Here is a 21,085-nt window from a genome sequence, read left to right on the forward strand (position 1 = left end):
GGGGCGGGGTGGGGGGGGGGAGAAAGAAAGGAGAGAGGAGGGTGTGTTCGGGTGTCATCAGGTCTTCCCTGTGGGCCCCGGGCGGTGCTTGCAGGAGGCTGCTCAGTGGTGGCTCCAGACTCAACAGAGCACATCGCAGTCTCCTGCATCAAAAGCCTCCATTAACCTATTACCCAACCACGGAGAAGGGGCCCCCTACTCAGTGTGGAATGGGGACCCCCTTGAAGCACCTGGGGCCTCGGGACCCAAGATCCGTGCTGCTGGGAAGACTCTGGGGCCAGAGAGGGGCTCCAAGCCAAGGGATGCAAGGATGTGCAGGAGAGGAGAAGCGACAGCATCGTGTGCATGTGAGCATGCATGTGCTTATCTGTGTGTGCACAGAATGGGAGGACAGAGCCCCATGCGGGGAGTGGGACACTGGGAGGGGGAGAAATAAAGAAAAGAATAGCTATCTCCCTACAAAAGGAAAACCATGGAAAGGGAAGGAAAGACTGATTCAAGGAGCAGAAGGAGAACAGGGCCGGCCTCTAACGTGGGAAGTGAGGGGACTTGGTGGAGGGCGGCACCCCTCTTTTAGGAGCACACGGAGGCCCAGCCTGTGAGAGCCGTGTGGGGCCGTGGAGAGGAATCGGGCCCTGTGGGAGTGGATAGTTGCAACCCGGCGTGCGCAGAGCTGAAGTGCGACATGCAGAGTGGTCCCGGAGCACGGCCAGCAGGACCCATTCTGCCCAGGGGGGCCGAGGGTCAGGGAGGGGACGGCTGGCCCAGCGGGCATTTGAGCCGGGCCTGGAAGCACTACCGGGCTCTAGAAGGGCAGAGAAGGACACACAGCCACCGGAGGAGAGAAGTGGGAAACAGAAGTCAACACCTGGAGGGGGCAGGGGGAGGGAGCAGCAGGGCCAGGCGGGGAGCAGGGAGCAGGGGGCCTCCCACTCAATGGAGACTTCGGCGGAACAGGGGGAACGTGTCAAGCTAAACGGATTTCTCAGCAAGTCAGTGCAATTGAGGCCACCTGCTGAGGCCGCAGAGGAGACCCGGGGCCTCCTGGAGCCCCGCTTCTGGAGCCAGGATCGGGCATCTCTTGGTCTCCTTGGCCTGGGCACTGCCAGGCGGTGGCTATTTTTAAGGTGGTGACTGATGCTGGCATTCCCTGGGGGGACCAAGCATCCTGGGCCACACGCTCAAGCATGTGCAAGTCAGGTTGGAGACACAAGGTCACACCTCCTCACTCAGTCATCTGAGTCTCCAGTGCCTGGCATAGGCCCTGGTATGGGCTGGACACTCAATGACTGTTTGTTGAATGAGCCTGCCCTCAGTGGCCCAGGGACCCAATATGGCTCCAGTGGCCCATGGAGTGCCACAGCTTGGGTGTGAACCAGGCTTCACCCTGCATGAGCTGTGTGACCTTGGACAAGTGACTGCACCTCTCTGTTCTTCCGAATCATCGTCTATACAACAGGATTCGATGAGTCTGAGATCTGCATTCCAAGGGGTGGTTGTTTGGGTTAAATGAGAGGATGGACAGGAAAGAGTTTTGCTGACTGTTTGAAATGATAATTCCACATTTGGATAACCTGTCAGCCTATTGATTCAACAAACCTTTGCTGAGGACCTGGGCTTCCATCCCAGGCCCTGTGCCAGGCGCTGGGGACCTAGAGATGAACAAGGGAGGGTCCCCGCCCTCTGAGACAAGACCCAGCGAGGCAGGCGGGGAGGGGAGTCCAGGAGCCTCTGCATGGGGTCCCGCGGGACGTCTGGCTCAGAAAGCAGGGGCACTGCCCGCCTTGGGGAAACAGCCGTGGCCAGAGCACCTTGCTCCGGGGTCCCCTGCTCCCCAGCAAGGCCTCACTTCCTGAGAAGCTGGCACAGGGCCTGGCACACGGCGGCTGCCATCGCTCTATGATGACCAGGGTAGCCCGGGCGTGCGGGCTGCCTGGGCAGTGGAATCGGCCAGTGCCTGCGAGGCTGCCGGGTGGGGAGGTCACTGGCTCGTGCAACCCAAACAGGTCTGTTGGCCACGGACTGCCGGCAGTAACCAGCATTATCTGTGCCGTGCAGCCTCCCGCTGAATTCTTTGGCCCCGGCCGCACATCGGAGCAGATGGAAGGTGGCGTGCGGAGCAGAGCTTTCCAGATCCCGCTGCCAACATCTTCACCTGCAAGACTTTTGAAAGACTGCTTCCCCAGGCCCTGCTGCAGGCCACTCGAATCGAATTCCGTCTTGAGGGGGCCCAGGAATTGGTATTTTAAAGCAACTTCCAAGGTGGTCCTAACGCAGGGGGCCCCGTGGACAGGCCTGCGGTGTAGACACCCCCAGCTGGTGGCCCGTTGCTCAAGTGATGGAACTTGCAGCCTCGGTCGCCAGACTGAAAGCTCCCCTAGTGGCCGAGGGGGGAGCTGCAGCCCCCGGCTCCTGCAGGAATGCCTGGTTTTGAGGGGGAGCCTCCCACTGGGAGCGGAGGCCTGGGGCGCTCGACTCTGACGCCATGAGAGGCAGGATCTGTTCTGCACTCAGCGCTGAGAAGGGCTCAGAGTCGTCCTCACAATGTCACCGGCTCATTTGCCTTCCGGGCTGATTTCTGGGTGGGAGAGGGAGGAGCGGGTTTGCAGTGGGTCCGGGACTGGGCGTGACCCGGATAGTCTGTGCCATGAGGGCGGGGCCTGCGTCTGTCCTGTCGCCCGGTGCCCAGCACACGCCCGGCACATAGTAGGTACTCAACATGCGTTTGCTCAGTGGTCGAATGGATGAAAACATGAATGACGTTTCATGTCGCCCCGCCTAGAACATCTGCTCCCGGCTCCTCTGTCTAAAACCCACTTCTGCTTCTAGGGCCGCTTCAAATGCCCCCTTCCCCGCGATCTCTCCGCCCCGGACGCTCACTGCACTCTCTCTGAGTCTCGCCTATGACAGCTATCACTTTATTACTTGAACTGTTAGCCATTTATCTCCGTGTTTTATCTCCCCTTTTCATGCCACAAATATTTATTGTTCCTCTTTAAATGCCAAGTAGGTGCTGGGGTTACTGAGACGAAAAAGATGGAGTGGAGGCCCGGTGGGAGCTTAGAGGCTAATGGGCTGGGAGGGGGCCGGCTTTGAGCCCCACGGAGGCAGGGGCTGCGCCCAGACCACCTCTGGGTCCTGTGTTCCCAGTGGTGCCTTGACTGCAGTAAATACACAACGCAAGCCGTCTGTCGAGTGAATAGTGAGAGGGTGCGTCTCAAAGCAATAAAGGAAGTGGCATTTATTTCTTTCGCGTCCTCGGTCCTCCAGGCTCCTTTCTCATCTACTTGATTTCTCCCATGCCTCCCTCCCCTGATAAGTAGGAATTAGAAAGGTGTGACTGGCTGCTCTCCCTCCTGCCGGCCCCCAGACTTCCCCCACCTCCCAGATCCTCTGTGAAGGGCTTTGTGTTCTTCCCTGGCACCTCCCACCCACCCTCCACTCGCAACCAGGGTAAGCTTTACAAGACACACATCACAGCAGAGGTCATAACCTTCAGTGGCTTCCAGGATGCTGAGAATAAGCGCCAGCTTGCTTCCTTGCTCCCTGAACTCTGGCCACGCTGGCGCTCTGGCAGCTCTTACTCCATGCCAAGCTCCTTCTGACCTCAGGACCTTTGCACCTGCTGTGCCTTCTACCTGGAAGGCCCTGACTACCCCCAGCCCTGTCTGGCTGGCTTCTTTTGCTCCTATAGATCTCTGCTTAGACCTCATCTCCCACGAGATCCCTTGTAGTCGCCACCCCCATTATTCTCATCATCCTCTGTCACATTACCTTACTTCCTTCACCACACTCCTCGCCAGTGGTAAATATTTTCCCTTATAATTTTAGACACATTTTTGTAGCCTGTCTCTCCTCACCCCTCCACTGTAAACCTCACAAGAGCAGGTCTGATTATGTCTTGTTCGCCGTTTTATCCCCAACACCGTCCTGACGTACAGCAGTTGCTCAATTCCCTCCTGAGGAATGAACAATGCAGAAGAGGGGGGAGGGAGCAGAGGCCTGAATTGCTCCTCCCTCAGTTTACCCAGCAGCAGGAGGGGCTGCAGTGACAGAACCCCGCCACGGCCTCCATCACTAACTCGTCCACACCCCAGATATTGATGAATCATCTACAATGTGTTTGTGGGGGGGGGGCGGTGATGGGCAGGGGGCTGGGGGACAGCCGTGAAGACACCACGCCAGTCCCTCTGCTCATGGGATTGCCGCTCTGGCGGCGGAGGCAGGCTTTGAAGACCCAGTGTCAGGGCAGTGAGTGTATGGAGGGGAGTACACTGGGATATCTGAGCCAGTCTGGGCAGTCAGGACTGGCTTCCTGGAGGAAGCGGCATTTAAAAGGACGAGTAGGGTCTTGGCAAAGAGAGGTGGGCAAGGTGTCGGAGGGATGGGAGCACACTTAACCCTGGGGTCTAGATTTCCCTCACCGCCACATAGGGGCCAACGAGGCCTGCCTGGTGCTCCTCATGACATCCTGAGCAGACGGAATGGGACAAGGGACCACAGAGAGCTTCGGGAAACAGAAGGCATAGTGTGTGGGGGGACAGGGATGGCTGAAGGCTCACTGTGATTCACCTTGACCTCCAAGGAGGTCACAGCTACTGCCTGGGGGTGGCCACATTCTGCAGGGAGTAATGAGTTTGCCATCACAATCTTCCCCTTGGTGGGGGGACCCATCAACCCGCTGGATCTATGGCTGGCCTGGAGGAACAGGCGAACGGGGCTGAGGCAGGGCGTGTGAGGACAGGCGTGGAGGCCAGCGGACATGCAGGAGGCCAGGAGGCAGGACTGTCACCATGTTATACCTGCCCACTTAGGGGGACCCCTGAGAAGCAGGCCTAGGGACAAGGATTCGGGAAGGAGTGGCTGATTTGAGAGGGTGTCCCAGGAAGCTGGGAGGGAAGGGAAGGGAGCCCACACGGGTGCATCTTGGAGGTCATTCTGCGGGGGAGGGGGAGGCTCAGCCTGGCTGGGGAACTTGGGGTTGGGGGTGGGACAGAGGAGGACATGCATCGGGTTGTCCCATCCAAGGGGCGAGGGGGCTGAGGACTCTCCCAACACCTCCCATCACTGCCCAGGCTGCTCCCGGGGACGCGGGCTCCCTGGCCCTCCTGGCCGGCCCTGCATGCAGGCTGAGTGGGCTCCTGTGGCTGGAGAAACCCTGGGGAAGAATCACGGGCGCCGTGGGTGGGCCAGACATCTGCCACACTCCCCTCGTCCCTAGCACAGAAGGCTCCTTCCTACCCCACAGGTCATGGCCCGAGCGCCACCATCCCACGAGGCCCGGCCCGACCCAGCGCCCCAGTCCTTCCCAGCTCTGCGCCCTGCTTGCCCCCTCATCACACGATCGCCACGTGGACTCACATCTCTGCGGAACGTGCAGTGACAAATTTATCTGCGTTTTACTTTCCTTGTTGACTGTCGCCCCCCTGAGAGTGCGAAGCTCTGCCTTTCTTGCTCGCCCTGGATCCCCGGCACCATGCACCATCCAGGCTCCTCGTAGGTGCTCAGTAAAACATCCTTTGCAGGAATAAATTACTGTCAATTGCAAGCTGGGAGGTCTGGGTTCTGAGGCTCAGGGCTAGAGAGGCATTTGCTGGACGGGCCTCTGGGGCGCTGGGAGGGGCAGTGACCTGTCCAAGGTCACACAACTGGGGTGTCCCGCCTGCACCCTCCCCCCACCCGGGGGGCAGAAGCCCTGTCACTCCAGCCGACTCTCATCCCTCCGGGAAGCCCCCCAGCGGGAGGAAGGGCTCTGGGAGTCCCTGGGGTTCCTCTCAGCTGCCTGGGAAATCGCTCTCGGCCATTTCTTCTAATCTTTTTAGCCTCATTCTCTCCCACTTTCCCAGCTGAAGGGGAAGCGGCTCAGACAGCTGTGGAGCTGGGATGCTCTCTAGTTGAGATGCATTAATTTGTGAATATCTTCATTTATATGTAAATGTGGAGTCCCGAGCCCTAATGGGGCCTGGCAGCCTGGAAAAGCAGCCCCCTCCAGCATGGCTGCTCCGGCTGGCAACTCTTTAGACTTCGAGAGAGTCTGCTCCTTCCTTCCCTTCCACTGTGGCCTCCTGGCGGCCCTCTCCCTGCTGCTCTCTGCTGGGAGACCACCACTGCAACCTGAGGCTTGGGGAGAAGGCGCTGGCCCCTAAGTCAGCATTGCTGTGTGACCTTGGGTAAGCCTCTTCCCCTCTCCGGGCCTCAGTTTCTTCAACAGTAAAATGAGGAAGGCAGCATGGCGTAGGGGTAGGATGAGGTGGGTTGGGGACTGACCAAGTGCATGTGGTTTCAGAGAGAGACAATTGACCCTGTCTGTAAAACCAAGACTATAGAAAATAATAATACCTGCCTACATTCTCGGGGTAGTTTGTGACGATCAAAAAAGAAAGAGTGCTGGGCCGGCCCGATGGCGCAGCAGTTAAGTGCACACATTCTGCTTCAGCAGCCTGGGGTCCGCTGGTTCGGATCCCGGGTGCAGACATGGCACCGCTTGGCAAGCCATGCTGTGGTAGGCGTCCTACATATAAAGTAGAGGGAGATGGGCATGGATGTGAGCTGAGGGCCAGTCTTCCTCAGCAAAAAGAGGAAGATTGGCAGCAGATGTTAGCTCTAGCTCAGGGCTAATCTTCCTCAAAAAAAAAAAAAGGCATATAAGGAGCCTTTATGAGATTTGAAAAAAGGTGAGCGTTTTTTTATGGTGAGGGAGGAGGGTTTTTTCTGGGCAATTAACAGCAAACATGCATTGCTTGGCTGCCATGGCGTTTATGTGGATTAACTCAGGGATGCTCACGAGGCTCCGGGGGCCTCTCACTGCTGTCATCGCTTTCAGAGACCAGGACGCTCAGGCACAGAGTCATCAACCCAGGATGACGATCCGTGAGGGGGCGGAGCAGCCAGGATTTGAACTCAGGCCACGGGACTTAAATGTCACAATCATCCGAAGCTGACCGCTTTCAGCCTGCTTCACAGGTGAGGAAACCGGTGCAGAAAGAGGGTAGGGCTCTCCTTCAAGGTCACTCAGCAGGAAGCAGCTGAGCCGGGATTTGAACCCAAGTCTTCCAGAAAGAGGGCTGTGCTCTGGCTGCTCCAGTGAGCACGAGAGGGTGGGGGTCAGGGATGTTCCGGGGGTCTCCAGGTTCCTTCCTGGCTTGGAAATTGGAGCCAAGGAGTCACCCTGGAGGCCACACCTGCGGCAGGCGGGGTGTGGGGGGGGACCAGAAGTGATGGGGTGCGCTGGGGGGCTTCTCAGAGAACCGTGATGGGGGGTGCACGGCGCTGGGTTCCCCAGAAGGTTCAAGGTGATCTGGACGTTCCCTTGCTGCCAAGGCCTCACTAGCGCCCAGAATAGTTATTTTCTTCTCCAAAATGAGTTTCTACCTCCTTTTTCATCTTGATTGTGCCTGGCTTGTCTTAGGGGGGCTGTAACATCTCAAGGCGCCCCCCCCATCCTTTTTGGAAGCGGGTGCAGGAGGAATCGTAAACGGATGAATGAGGGCGTCCGTGCGGCCATTTGCACAGCTCTTCAGAATCGTTTCGGGCCCACATTCTCACCAGATCCCCCTACAAGCGCTCACTCGGAGCTCCCGGCACGAAGCCCAGAGCGGAGCCCGAAGGCCCTCCAGGGGAGCTGCCACCTTCCCACCTCACCCCGAGGGCAGGGAGGACCGCGTGCCGGACTCCCTGTGCCGGCTGCTTGTGCCCTTTGCAATCTTCTTGTCCCATCTTCTAATTTCACCCCTGGGGAAACTGAGACCCAAGGGGCCGAGGAGCGTACCCAGGGTCATCCAGTCAATTTGCAAATTTCATTGTGCACCTACTGTGTGCCCGGCCTTGTGCTGAGAGCTGGGGCTACAAGGTGAAGGAGAGCACCTGCTCGGCCCTAATGCTCACGGTGGCGGAGAGGAGAACCCTCACCTGTGTGGCGAGCGGGGCCTCACACTCCCCGGGGCAGCATAAGGCACTAAGTGGGACCGTTATGGGTGTCCCCTGGAGCACAGCGCGCACAGGCTCGTGTCTGCAGCAGCATCGCTCCGCGTGCCCAGCATAGTCGGGTCATCCTCTACTTTGGAGCTGACTGCCACTTTCTGCCTGTCCACCAGGAGAACGTTTGGCTGTGGAGCGCGAACGAGCACACGTGTGCCCCTGTGAGACGCCCCCTTGTGGAGGGGTGGGGACTGGAGGAGCTGCAGTGTGGGTTTTGGGAGACATCAGTTTGCTGGGGTGAGGGGTGGTCTAAAGAAGGTGCCTGCAGGAGGGCTTCTTGAGTGGGGTTCTGAAGGCTGAGGAGGAGTTTACCAGGTGAGCAAAGGAGACAGGCACTCTGGGAAGAGGGCCCAGTGAGTGTAAAGGGTCAGTGGAATAAAACGGGACTGGGCCTGTGAGGGAGCACACGGGAGGGCACCCACACACCAAGAACGTGGCAGGGCTGGAATGCGATCTGCTATCCTAGTCTTCTAGAAACCAGGTAGACGCAGAAATATGAAGTACCTCTGTCCCCGAGGACTCTTCCCTCCCCTCCCTGTTTTCCTTCCCAGACTTGGGGCCCTTATGGCCCTGGAGCCCGTGGGGAACAGCAGAACATGTTGCATGGGCTTCTGAGTCAGGCAGAGCTGGTTCACGTCCAGCTCTGTCATTCCTGGCTGTGTGACCTCAGGCACAGTGCTCACCCTCTCTGGACCTCAGTGTCCTCACCTGGAAACCTGGTTTGGAAAACCTACCCGGCAAGACTGTTGGAGGAGCTGGCTGGGGACGCCGACGAGAAGGGTCGGCCCCATGTGCCTGAGCTGCGACTTGACCCCTCCCTGCGTCTTCCCTCTGGGGGACGTCCCCCTGGGCACTGGGTCCCACTTCAGCAACAGCCCCCGCTCTGCCGTCCAGGCCCCTGGAGGGTGGTCCCGGGAACCCCCGAGCGCGCGGCGGGACAGAGGAGAGGGGCTGGCGGCGCGGCCCCGGCGCCCGGCCTCACCTCACGGTGGACTGGTACACCAGGTCCTCCCTCTTGCGGTAGCTCTCCATGTGCGAGTAGTTGGTGGAGAACATGGCGTCAAAGGTGAAGATCTTCTGCTTGATGGTGCCGCCGTCCGTCACCTGCAAGGGAGCAGAGGCCACAGGTGAGCCTCGGCCAGCCTGGCCAGCCCTTCCCCCCGGGCAGTGAGCGGGCTCCCGGGGCCCCAGGGAGATGGATGCAGACGCCCGGAGGCCAGCAGCCCTGAGGCTCCACGAGGAGCCTCGGTGGGAGACGTCACAGCCGTCGCTGGAGCCCTCCCAGCTCATCCCCACTTTACTGGTGTGCATACTGAGGCTCTCCAGTGAAGGCGCTTCCTGAGGTCCCGCAGCTACGGCGACCCCCTTGGCCAGACCCGCAGAAGCGATGAGCAAAGCCTGTGGAGCCACGGACGAGGCCAGAGAGTGTGAAGGTGTTTTGCAGAGCCAGCCAGAGACGCGCAGCCTGATCCCAAAGCCATCCCTGCCCCAAGGAGAGAAGGAATGGGGGAGCAGGCTGGGCAGAGAGAGAGGAGGGGAACTGGAGGCCAGGGGCCGTCACCGGTGCAAAGACCTCAGGGGAGACAAATAAGCTAAATTGCAATCATTTCAGATAAATCCTGCAAGGGGGAGGCCCAGAATGGCAGGGGAGCCCAGAGGAGGGGCAGCCCCCATTCTGGGGATAGGGTAGTCATGGAGGGCTTCCTGGAGGAAGCGATATCTAAGTTGCCTTCTCAAGGGAAAGTAGGAGCCAGCCTGGCAAAAGGTGGGAGTGCTTCCAGGCAAAGGGGACAGTAGTTGCAAAGGCCCTGGGCCAGGAAAGAGCAATGTGTGCTGGGTGAAAATAGACTGTAATGAGAGCGCCTGGGGCAGAAAGGAAGTGGAGAGGGAAGATGCTGGGGAGTGAAACACAAGCGAGATCATGGAGGGCCTGAGGCAAAGGAGCTCAACTCCTGAAGCAACAGTGGTAGAGGGCCACGCTGGGATCCTGTGACCCTCGGGCCTTAGGGTGAGGACAGATGGAAGGGGAAGGTCTGGAGGCAGGAGGCTGTGGAGGACCCAATCCACTGCCTCGGGGATGGAGAGAGGGGACAGTGTGGGGGACTCATCCTCTTCTGGCTGCCCTTGGGACGGGTCACGGGGGAGATCATGGGGTCCCATTACCCCAGGAACACGGAGGCCCCGAGGGGGCAGGGGGCCTCAGAGGTGATGACAAAGGCCGTGCTGGAAGACAAAGGCTGCTGAGGGGCCCAGCTGTCCACAGCTGCTTGAAAGCTGGACCCAAGTGTCCGGTGCCCGGCTGCCGCCCGCCCACGTCCCCGCGTCAGCCTGCCTCCCGCTAATGAAAGTGTTACTCCACAGAGCAGCAAGGTATGTGTTGTCACTGTTTCAATTATTTATCTGTTTACTCGGCTGCAGTTTTCCGCTTGTCTCAGCAACTCTATTATAGACGGGGAGCTTGCAGCCTCGCGCCGCTCAGCTGGGCTCCGCGCTAACAGCCTGCGACAGGGAGGCCACATGCCTGGGCCTGGAGAAGCGGAATTAACGCCCTGCGGCTCTGCGCGTGGAGGCGGGGGCAGGGGCTGGGATGGTGGCGGCCAGGGACGGGGGTTTCTCCAAGGGGCTGGGGTCAGGGGACGCTGGAAGCTGCTTCCCCCGCCCCACGGAGGCAGACACTGGAGCTTGGAGCTGTCGCCTTCCCGGGAGGACAGGCCCTGGGTGCCGCTGCGCTCCTCTGGGCCCACCTGGACTCAAGCTGCCTTGGACCATATCACTCCGGCCTAGGCGGTGTGGCTACTGGTTTAGGGGATACAGATTCGGTGCCCTCCAACCAGCATTTATTGAGCGCCAGCTGTGTGCCAGGCACGGGCCACATCAGTATGGATCACCCTTCCTAGACTGCAAACTCATGAAGCATAAGGAGGCCTCTGTACTGCGGGCCCCGGGGAGTCCTGGCTGGCGAGGGTTGGAAGAATGATAACACGTCCCCAAGCTCCGGGGGGCAGGGAGTTGACACTGGCACCTAGCAGTTGAGGCCAGAGATGCTGAAAGCACCCTACGATGCACAGGAGAGCCCCCCAAAGAATTATCTGGCCCAAAATGTCAACAGTGCTGAGGGTGAGCAGACCACTTTGTGTGGATGCCCAATGTCCCCGGAAAGTGAGTAGAAGAGACGATAATTTTCCCATTTTGCAGATGCAGAAACTGAGGCATGAAGAGGTAAAGCGGTTCAGCCGAGGCCCCACAGGGGTCAAGCTCTGGCTCCCAGACCAGCGTTCACATCCCCCCCACGAGGCCGAAAACGTCTCTGGAAGAATTAAATGCCTCTCCAACCCTCCCTCTGCCCCCAGCGCCGCTCATTCTGAGGGAGGACGTCAGGCGCCCAGCAGAGGCTGGAGGAATTTTCTCCCAAACTCATCCGCGTGGAAGGCGTCCTGCTGTCTGACTTGCAGCCTTACCCCCTTTTTTTTATCTCCTCCTAAACGCCGCAGCCCTTATCGTCCCATCTCAAATTTCACTCCATTTTTTTTTTATTATACAAAGGAGAAAAAAAAACCTGTTGGTAAAACTGTCTCCTCAAATTTATTCGCCGGGACTGAGGGTTTTATTACTAGGAAAATACACCCGCGCCCCACACGTCCACACATACTCACATGCCCCAGATAAAGCACCCAAGAATTATCTGAGCCATAAATCGCTGCTTCAGGCCGAGGGACAGGGGAGTTTCAAGGACGCACCTAGTTTTCCTTTGGTTTTATTTACATCTTTTTCTCCGGGGCAATGTCTGGAGCCCACTGTCAGCCTCAGGAGTAAGTGACGGCTGCCAGCTTCTGTGACGCTGGCCTCGGGCAGTGGGAGACGGGTGCTTATGCCCTGCTGCCACGACATCACCTCCCCCTTCCTGCTGTGGCTGTCACCTCCCTCGGCCTCAGGGAAGGTCCAGGAAAGGAGGAGACGAATCCACCCTCCCATCCAGGCCAGCGGGCGAGTGGCTATTTGCAGGGAGGTTTTTCTGTAGCTCCTGGTGGTGAGAGGCCCCCAGACAGAGGTTATCACAGGCACGGGCAGTGGGCATGGTGAGCGGGCAGTGGGCGTGGTGAGCGTCAGGTGGGGAGTGTGCTGGAAGACACCTTCCCTTTAATTCTGGAAACATTCCCCAAGCCTAAGACACGCGGGCGGAGTTCTAGGCCCCATGAGAGAGGAAGAAATGAATTTCAGACATGGCTGCAGCCCATCGTGAGCTTATTCGCAGTCTAGTCGGGGAGATACACGGCCCACAATTAGCCGAGACCAGAGTCAGGAAGTAACAGGTATCTGCCAAGTGTCATCTGATGCCCATGGAGGAGCCAAGAATTCCTTTGGAAGGAGGGGTAATCACAGAAGGCTTCCTGGGGGAGGTGGCCCCTCTTCAGGGAGTGCTCAGCGTCTGGTTGGCTCTGCCTGTCTACGGGAGGCTTTTGAGCAAGAAACAAGACTGACTTTCCTCCACCCCTAGTCCATCTCTTGATTTCTGTTACTAACTTTGTGCTCTCGAGCAAGTCATTTCACCCCTCCAAGCCTCAGTTTCCCCATCTGTAAAATGGGGATAATGCGACCCACCTCCTTGTGAGGATTAACTGGGATGAAGCTTGTGAGGAGCCCCTGATGTGTGGTGAGTGTTCAATAGAGACAGCTATTTTTATGAATACTAACACTTTTCTGGGCCACCTCTCCTTCTTCTGTGTCCCTTCCCACCCTCCAGGGCTGGAGAGCAGAGTATTTCTTGCTGAAAAGTCAGAGGATGCAGAACGTCAGTACAGGAAAGAAGGGGGCCCATATCTGGGGAAGGGGATGGGTAGGAGGAGCCCCAAGCCAGTAAGGGCAACCAGGGACTGGAGGGCGGGGGTCGGGGGGTGGCAGTGTGTGCAGGAGGAAGGGGCGAGCAGAGGCCCCGGCACTTGCCGATAGTCTCCGTATCAGCCGGAGAGGGAGCCGAAGGATGCTCTGAGCAAGGACCGGGAGGCAGGCTGGTCTCGGGCTCTGAGACACTTCCTTGGTGCCATAGCGGGTGGGACCACGAGGTCAGGGCAGACAGAGGACAGCAAAGCTGGTGGGGCAGACGAGGGGCTGTCCCGGAAAGCCAAGGCCTGAGGATGTGCGGGTTCTCCCTCCCCCAGAGGGAGATGTGCTTGTGTTCATTATACCTTCAACAGATTTTTATTGAATCAATAAATAGGCCCTTGAATGTGAGCCACTCCTAGAATATAAACTCTATGGGGCAGGGTCTTTGTCTGTCCTGTTTATTGCTCTGTCCCCAGAGTTGGGCATGCGGTACTCACTCACATGTTTGTTGAGTGAATGAATGAATGTGCCAAGCACTGAGGCTACCGTGAGGAACAGGGAAAACACTCCTGCTGCTCTTCAATACACGCTCGCCCAGGATAGCCTGCTGTGCCTGCCCCGACCTGGCCAGGGCTGCCTGGAGGAGCAGCCCAGCTCAGCGGGAAGGGGGCCCGGACCACCCGTCCCGAGACGCTCCAAAAGGAGCCAGCGTGAACCTGAGCGGCTCTTTCTCAGATCCCAGCTTTAACGCCTTCCACTCTAGGAAAGCATCCTGATCACGCGAAGAGCACAGCTGGACCAGAGAAGTGGCCGTGAGCGTGGCCAGGGGAAAGAATTCAAGTCCTAAGCAGCGTCTACACGGGCTTGACCGTGTGCACGAGCCCTCCCTCCAGGATGTCATTTGGATTCTCAGGTCTGCGCGCTCCAGGAGCCGTGTCCCCCATGGCCTGGCACATGAACTGTCCTGGGAGACATGTCCCATCAACCCCATTTTGCAGATGAAGAAGCAGAGGCCAAGACAGAGGCAAGTGGCTGCACAGGTAAGCGGGGGCTGACTCCTCAGCATGAGTTCATGGGAAACGGAGAAGTAGTGGACCCATTTGGGGACTGGGGACATGAGGACGCCTGGTGTAATGGGAAGTGCAGAAGCTTTGGGAGTCGCACAGCCTTCAGTTCAAGTGCCAGCTCTGCCTCTTTCGTCTTATTGCTGTGTGACCTTGGAGAGGTCTCTGTGCCTCCGTTTCCTCTTCTGCAAAATGGGAATGATAACAGCTACCTGCAGGGCACTTGCATGAGAATTCAGCACGTATGGCCGCACGCACAGAGAGCCTAGGCATTGCTGGGCACACGGTGATGGTCCCGATGATGGAGTTGATAGTATTGATGGGGTGCTAACTATGGGCCAAGTGCCATTTGCAAGCACTACGTCATGCACGCACAGGAGGAAGTGTTCAGTGCACGTTAGCCACTATTGATTTTTATTTAGGTCCAAAGTAAGGAGGTTGCTCAGGTGGGAAGACGCTGATGGAGGCAGCAGGTGCTCAAGAATGGGTGGCTTCCCCCGCAACCCTGACAGCACTTCAGCCATGATTTCCCCAAATGGTCAGCTACACTCTGTGGCAGGGACTGAGAAGGTGGAACCCTGAGTTCTAAATCCCATAGGCTGTCTCTGCACTGACCCCCTCTGCAGGCCTCAGTTTCCCGAAATGCTCTGAGGGCCATTTCTACCCTGAAAGCCCAAACGCTCTGATTCTAGAACAGCCGGCCCTACAGACCAGCAGGGTTCAATAGTTGCCGACAGTCCCAGGGCCCCCGGCTGCCCCCCGCCCCCCGCCACCAGCCAATCTGGGTTCCACCAGGCTGGGTGGATTTCCAAATGGAGCCACCAAAGCAAGGCAAACGGACATAGTCCAGCCTGAAGAAAGAGAGCCGGCGACTGGGGTTTTTCATTTGGAAAACAAATAGGTCTCCAGCTCCAGCCTCCGCACCCACGTTCCTGGGTGCCAGCATCCGGGAGAGGAAAAAGAGAAAGGGGGGAAAAATCACCTCCTCCAGCCACCTCCTTCTCTTTGTGTTCCACAAAACCAATTACAGGTTGGAAATAGCTGTAATAAACTTGATATCCCACTTATGGGCCAATCCCGCCACGGCTGGAAAGTGTAATAGTGGCAGAGAGCGAAAACTGCCGGTGTGTTCGAGGAGCTGTTTAAATTGCCTGCCTGCATTACTCCAACACCCCTCCAGCCGGGAAGGAATTTGCTTCCTGGAAATGGAGCAGCTGAGGTCTCCAGGGCTGGGCAGCACGAGCGAGGGTTGGCAGGGAGGGTCTTAAAGAACTGATTAGACATGGAGAGCGGATGGCGCCTGGGTCCTCAAGCCGGGCGGCCCAGGTTCAGATCCGAGCATAGGCAGCTCATGCTCCCTGGCCATAAAATGGGCAAGGGCCACGCCTGCCCCACGGGGTTGTTGCCCGGGGTGGGGAAGGGACACTTATTGGGTAATGAAAGTGACAGACGTTAGCTAGAACCCTGTGCCCAGCATGCAGAGACTCCGTCTTGCTGTGGGCGCTGTCGCTTCCTGGCTCTGGGTTCAGTGTCCTCATCTGTGGAATGAGGGATGTTCATCGAACCCACGCCCCAGAGTTGTTAGAAATACGGAAAGGACCAAATATATGTGAAAGTGTCTTTTAAAATGTGAATTTACTGCTCTGTTCCTAGTACTTTGGTAAGTGATGAAGAGCACATCTGGAAACTTCTGCCATGGAACCGTCACCGAGAGGTCCCTCCCCATCTCACTCCACTCCCCAGACCTAGCCTGGGGACTGGCGCACAGTATGTCCTTAACGTACGTTTGTGGAGTGAATAAATGAGTCAGCTAGTGAAGGGATGGACTGAAGTCCACGTAAGCAGACCTATCTCCATCCAGCCACTCTGAAATTACGCTGAGACACTCCCTCCGAGGCCTGGTGCAAAGACGGCGCCAGGTCATCGAGCGTTCATGGGGGCTTCCTCCGATCGGGTCAACCCCAGCCCGGGCTCAAGCCGCTTGTGCACATTCTGGCATTTGCTTATTGACTGAGCTCCTTTCACGACCTGTGCTTGAGTCCGAGAGTAAAGCCGCAGACACAGCAAGGAGACAGCAGAGAAAGGCAGTCACCTCGCTTAAATTTCCGCTGGCCGTTTTCCAGGTCCTCCGGTGGAAGGCCAGGAGGGCTGCGACTTTGTTGTGTCCGACGTCGTATCCCTAACTCCTAGAGCAGGGTCTGCCACATAGGGAGCTCTCAGTCAGTACTTTGTATAGACATGAACACCTTTTTCAGAGGTGCAAAAATTAGGGCTGGCGAAGAGGTGCCTCTTTCCCAGGCTGCCCAGCTGGCAAGTGGAGGAGCGGAGGTTGGCACCTGGGGCTGGTCCGAGGTTCAGATAGGAAGCGCTCAGGCAGTAGAGTTGGGTTAAGCATTGGGTAGCGGGCAAGGAAGGGCGTGGGTAGTCTAGGCAGAGGGACACCTGGGCAGGGGTGCAGGGCATGGGACCACCTGCTCAGGGAGGAGGGACGAGCAGGAAGGTGGAGAGGAAGCAGGGGCCAGCGATGCAGCCTCCCCGTGGCCTGCTGTGTAGGGGGAGGGGCACAGGGTTCCTGTCTTCCTTGTTGCCATGGTGACCCTGGACCACTGTTCCGGGAGACCTCCCGCCCACCTGGGCTCCGTCCTGAGTCTGCTCTTGCCGCTCCTGGGCCTAGGAGCCAGGCCAGAGGAACAGCCACAGAGACGGAGGGGCTTGCTCCCCTGGGCTTGGGGGAGGAGGATACTGGTTCCCAAGCACACAGGAGGGGGACATCATCGAGTCAGGTGCCACCCACCTCTCTGGGTGGCCGATTCCACCCCTATTCTGTCTCCCTTGTGAGTCCCAGCTTCCGGCAGGGCTGGGCTCGGGGTAATTGGTTTCCTCTCGTGTATGCAGGAGATCCGGTTTTGACAGAGACAGCTGGTGTCATAAATTGCCTTGTCTCATCTGGTTACCGTGTGATGGCAGACGGCAGCTCAGGGATGGGGCGTGGGGCAGGCCGAAGGCCCGGGAGGCCAGGGAGAATGGCAGGCAGGAGAGCGGCCGCTGGCTTTGGGAGCCCCACACACAGGGGCAGGTGCTTATGCCAGCGTGAGGAGGTGTGTGTGTAAGTGGTGTGAGCAGAGTGGCATGTGGAGCCCTGGGAGCTGCCAGCGGCCGGCTCGTGTGGCTGAGCACATGTGTGAACAAGAAAGCCTGTGTTCAGGGAGTGGGTGTGTCCGTGTCTCAGCAGGGGTGGGTGTATAAATCTGCGTGCTTCTGGGCTGCATATGAAGATGCGTGTGTGTGTGTAAAGCAAAGTAATGGTGAGAATGTTTGGTATAGTCCTAGGTGTTTGGGGAAGAAATGAGGGTTTACGGGCGTGTAAGAGAGGTCGTGTGTGTGCGTGTTCAGGGTTGTGTGTCAGCTTGTGGATTCATGGTGTGTGTGCATGCATGATGCCTGCACTCATAACGTAAGCCCAGTTTACATGTCTCATTCCCTCCGGGCCGGGGGGTTGGGGGATGTCAGCTAGGGTGCATGTGTGAGGGGCTATGTTTCTGAGAAATGCTGAGCTCTATCTACCAGGGTGGGGGACAGCCAACCCTGCCCCCTTGTCATCTGCCACCTCAGGCAGGCTCCCACCCGTCAAATGCAAAGTCACAGTCAGGACCCAGCCACCCGATCCTCACACTCCACCAGACACAGGCTTGGATGGCCTGAGACCTCCCTCTCTATCTCCCGTGCACCCCCTGGGATCCACGCTGCAGGGCTGGCAGGCAAGAAGCAAGAGGCAGGAAGGGCCTGGAGAGATGCACAGCAGGGTCCCCTGCCAGGTGGGAGCAGGGTTTGAAGGTGTCGGTTCCCTTAAAGGCCCACCCCAGAGATTCCAATTCAGCGAGTCCTGGTAGAGTCTGGAGTTTGCACTTTGAACGCGCCCGATGGGGACAGTCAGATACAGCGGTCAGGCACCGCCACTGGGAGACACTGTGCTAACCCCCGGGACCCTCCCCCATCCGGGGTCTCTGCACCTTTCTCAGGTGGCTGCCAACTGCCAGCCCTTAGAGCCCTGAGAGCCCGGCCACTCAGAGCAGGAGGGACCCTTGACTGAGCCATCAAGGCCCCTCACTTTACAGAAGGCCAAACTGAGGCCCAGAGAGGGGAAGGACATGTGTCGGGCCACACAGGAAGGAGGAGGCAGGGCTGGGAGCCAGGTCCTTGGCTCTGAAGCACCTCCTCCTTGCACTACACGCCTTTGATGCTGGGAATCCAGACCCCAGAAACCAAGGTTTGCCATCCGGTGCTGTGCAGCTGCAGCCCCGGGGACGTTCTGCCCATCCTCCGCCTTTGGGTCAGGGTGGTCATGTCCTGCTGCTGGCTGCCTCTTCCCCTCCTCCTGACAAGGGTCCCCAGCCTTAGAGATGAGGGCTCCTTCCCTGTCAAGTTCTGCAAGCAGTGGGGCTGGGATGGAGGGGGTAGGAGGAAGGAGGGACTTTGTCATGCATCTTGTATCTCCCCGAAGGCCACTCCTCGTTACCTGCCCTCAGCCTTCATTCCTCTAACTCAAGTGACCTCAACTTCTCATTCATTCATTCATTCATTCATTTGTTCATTCTCTTGTTCATTCAGCACTTCCGGGGGCCAGGCCTGCAGACAGAAGGTGGCATCAGACAGGGTCCTGGCCCTGAAGGAGCTCACAGAAAGGGAGGGCAGGGGCATCACAGAGAGAAACGTGAGCAACATGTGCTCACCCCACCATGGGTGCCCCGGTGTGGCGTGGAGACGGCACGGGGCAGGGGGAGCAGTGGGTGCTACCAGGGAGGCTCAGGGAAGCCCCCGCACAAGAAGGCACACGAGCCGTGCCTTGGAGGGTGGAGACTCTGCAGGGCCGACAAGTGGAGACAGGAGGGCCCTCTGGGCATGGAGGGCGGCCGGGCGAAGGAGAAGAGCGATCGCGGGTCCAGGATGGGCTCTGCGAGATGCTGGGAGGGATGTAAGGATGCAGAGCCGGGCTGGGGAGCAGGGCCTGGCGGGCAGCGTTGGGCTGCACACCTACGGAGTCTGGGTTTGGTGAGTGGAAGCTTTGGGTTCAAACCGAATTCAAGACTTCGGGCAAGTCACTTCACAGACCCTGCCTCAGTTTCTTCATCTACAGAATGGGGATAACAGCAGTCCCAGCTCATAGGAGGCTGGAGGATGAACTGAATTCTTCTGCACAACAGTGCTTAGAAAGGTGCCTGGCATACAATAAACGCTCTATAAGTGCATGCCAGTTTATTAGTTGTAAAATGCTCAGCACGGTAGATATTACATAGTAGATATTATTATTACTATTATTTTATGGGAGGGAGATAGGGAGCCATAGAAGGCTTCAAGCAGGGGAAGGACAGTTCCCGCCAAGGTCAGGAAGATCCCCCTGGCTGCCGTGTGGACAATGGATCCAGGGGCAAGTCAGTCTGGCCTTGGGGAGAGGAACAGAGAGGAGACCATTTCTCCACCCTCTTTTTGGGCTGCAACTTGATTTTTGGACCCCACGAGCCGACCGGGCAGGTGTCTGTTTGGGGTGGGGGCATAGGTGAGTCCGGTCTGAGCCCAGTATCTGTGTATCTGTGTGGGAGGCTCGGCTCCCATCCCCGGCCTGTGGCCCCTGCCCCCCACCCCGTGGTGTCCCACAGCAGCCATGCTCAGCCCTCGGTCCTGGTGCCACCCCCTGGGCTGCCTGTCAGCAAGTACACCTGTGTGGACAGGTTGTGTCAGGCGAGAATTCATCACGGGGACAGATGCCCAGCTTGTGCTAGTCTGGCTGACCGGTGCAGTCAGGAGGGCCTGCCAGCCCGAGGGGAGGAACCTCACTGTGCCAATCTGCCCGGCCCTTCGCACTTGGCAGACGCTGCAGACAACTGGGCCTGTGTCAGCATGACCGGCCGCCGGCGGACCAGGGACGTGGCTGACCAGCCGCCTGTGCCAGCCTGCCCACCTGCTAAACAAGGGGTGGGGAGCGCCAGCGAACATTGCTGGGCTGGCATATTCTGCCCACTGTAATTAGCACTGGGCATTGAGGGCAGCCTGGCCTAGTGGAGCCTGTCTGTCTGTCCGTCTGTGGCCGCCCCTGTCGGCCCCTGCGGCCTGATGGGGAAAAGAGTACTGAGCTGGGAGCCAAGAGGCCTGGGCCCCATCTCCACTCAGACACTAACTGGCAGCGGATGCTGGGAAATTTGCATTCTCTCTGAGCCTCAGTTTCCTCATCTGCTAAATGGGGTGGAGATGGGTGATGTCTGAATTTCCTTCCTGCTATTCCATGCAGGTGGTGTTAGCAACAGGCAAACTCTGGGCGGCAGAATTCTGTGCTTTAGGGGTTCCCCTTGAGCTTATCCAGCTCTGTGCGTTTATTCCTTCATTTAACAAAGATTCACTGTGTCCCTACTATGTGCTGGAGGCTGCTTCATGTGCAGGGGATAAAGCTGTGAACAAGACAAAGGCTGTCTTCCCCCGGAGTCCACATTCTCGTGGGCAGAGATGGATAATAAATCAAATTAGGGAAGATGGAAGAAACGCATCAGATGAGGAGAACTGTCATGCAGACGATTACAACAGAGTGACGGATGGAGGAGGCGGGGCCACGACAGATGAGGCGCCTGGGGAGGCCCGTGTCCGGACGCCGCATTTAAGCTGGAATCCCGAGGAGGCGGAGGCAGGCCTCTTGGAAAGAATCGAGCTGCTTTCCGCCAGCTCATGAAGCCCGGTTTGTGTAATGCTCTGGCTTCTCGTTTCATCCTGCGACACTCCTCTGGGCAGTGCCCTCTGAACTTTACAGAGGGGGATGCAGAGTCCCAGAGAGGCAAACGGGTTTGCCAGTGTGTGCTCAGTCCAGATCCAGCTCGGCGAATACAATCCTTTTTTGACCGTGTCTTCACAACCAACTTTCACCTTCCCAAAAACCAGTCTCAGTGTTTGTGAAAGGCTGTGTGACCTTGCACAGGTCACCCCCGCACTGCCTGGCTTGGTTCTACAGAGTCCTGTATTATTCCCCAACGTTTGATTATGAAGATTTTCAAACATACAGAAAAGCATAAAGAGTTTTAAAGCAAACGCCCATATTCCTACTACCCGGCTTCTAACATTGATCATGTCCGCTTTATCACACACTTCTCTCTCTCTCCATCCCTCTGTCCACCCATCCACCCACATTTCTTGATGCCTTCCATCGCTTTACTCCTAGATGCTTCAGCACACATATCATTAAT

At 57.9% G+C, this 21,085-nt stretch overlaps 1 protein-coding gene across 10 annotated transcripts in view; it reads right to left on the reverse strand.

Moving 5' to 3' along the window:
• The window catches only part of IGSF21 (immunoglobin superfamily member 21), a 242,185-nt gene that overhangs the window by 74,661 nt on the left and 146,439 nt on the right, over nt 1-21,085 (reverse strand). For all 10 annotated transcript variants that reach the window (XM_070252282.1, XM_070252290.1, XM_023635625.2 and 7 more), the window contains exon 3: nt 8,960-9,081. In XM_070252282.1, the coding sequence (XP_070108383.1) occupies nt 8,960-9,081 (122 nt within the window). The remainder of the gene's footprint in view (nt 1-8,959; nt 9,082-21,085) is intronic.

Source organism: Equus caballus, chromosome 2, assembly GCF_041296265.1.
Source record: "Equus caballus isolate H_3958 breed thoroughbred chromosome 2, TB-T2T, whole genome shotgun sequence".
Lineage (NCBI taxonomy): Eukaryota > Metazoa > Chordata > Mammalia > Perissodactyla > Equidae > Equus > Equus caballus.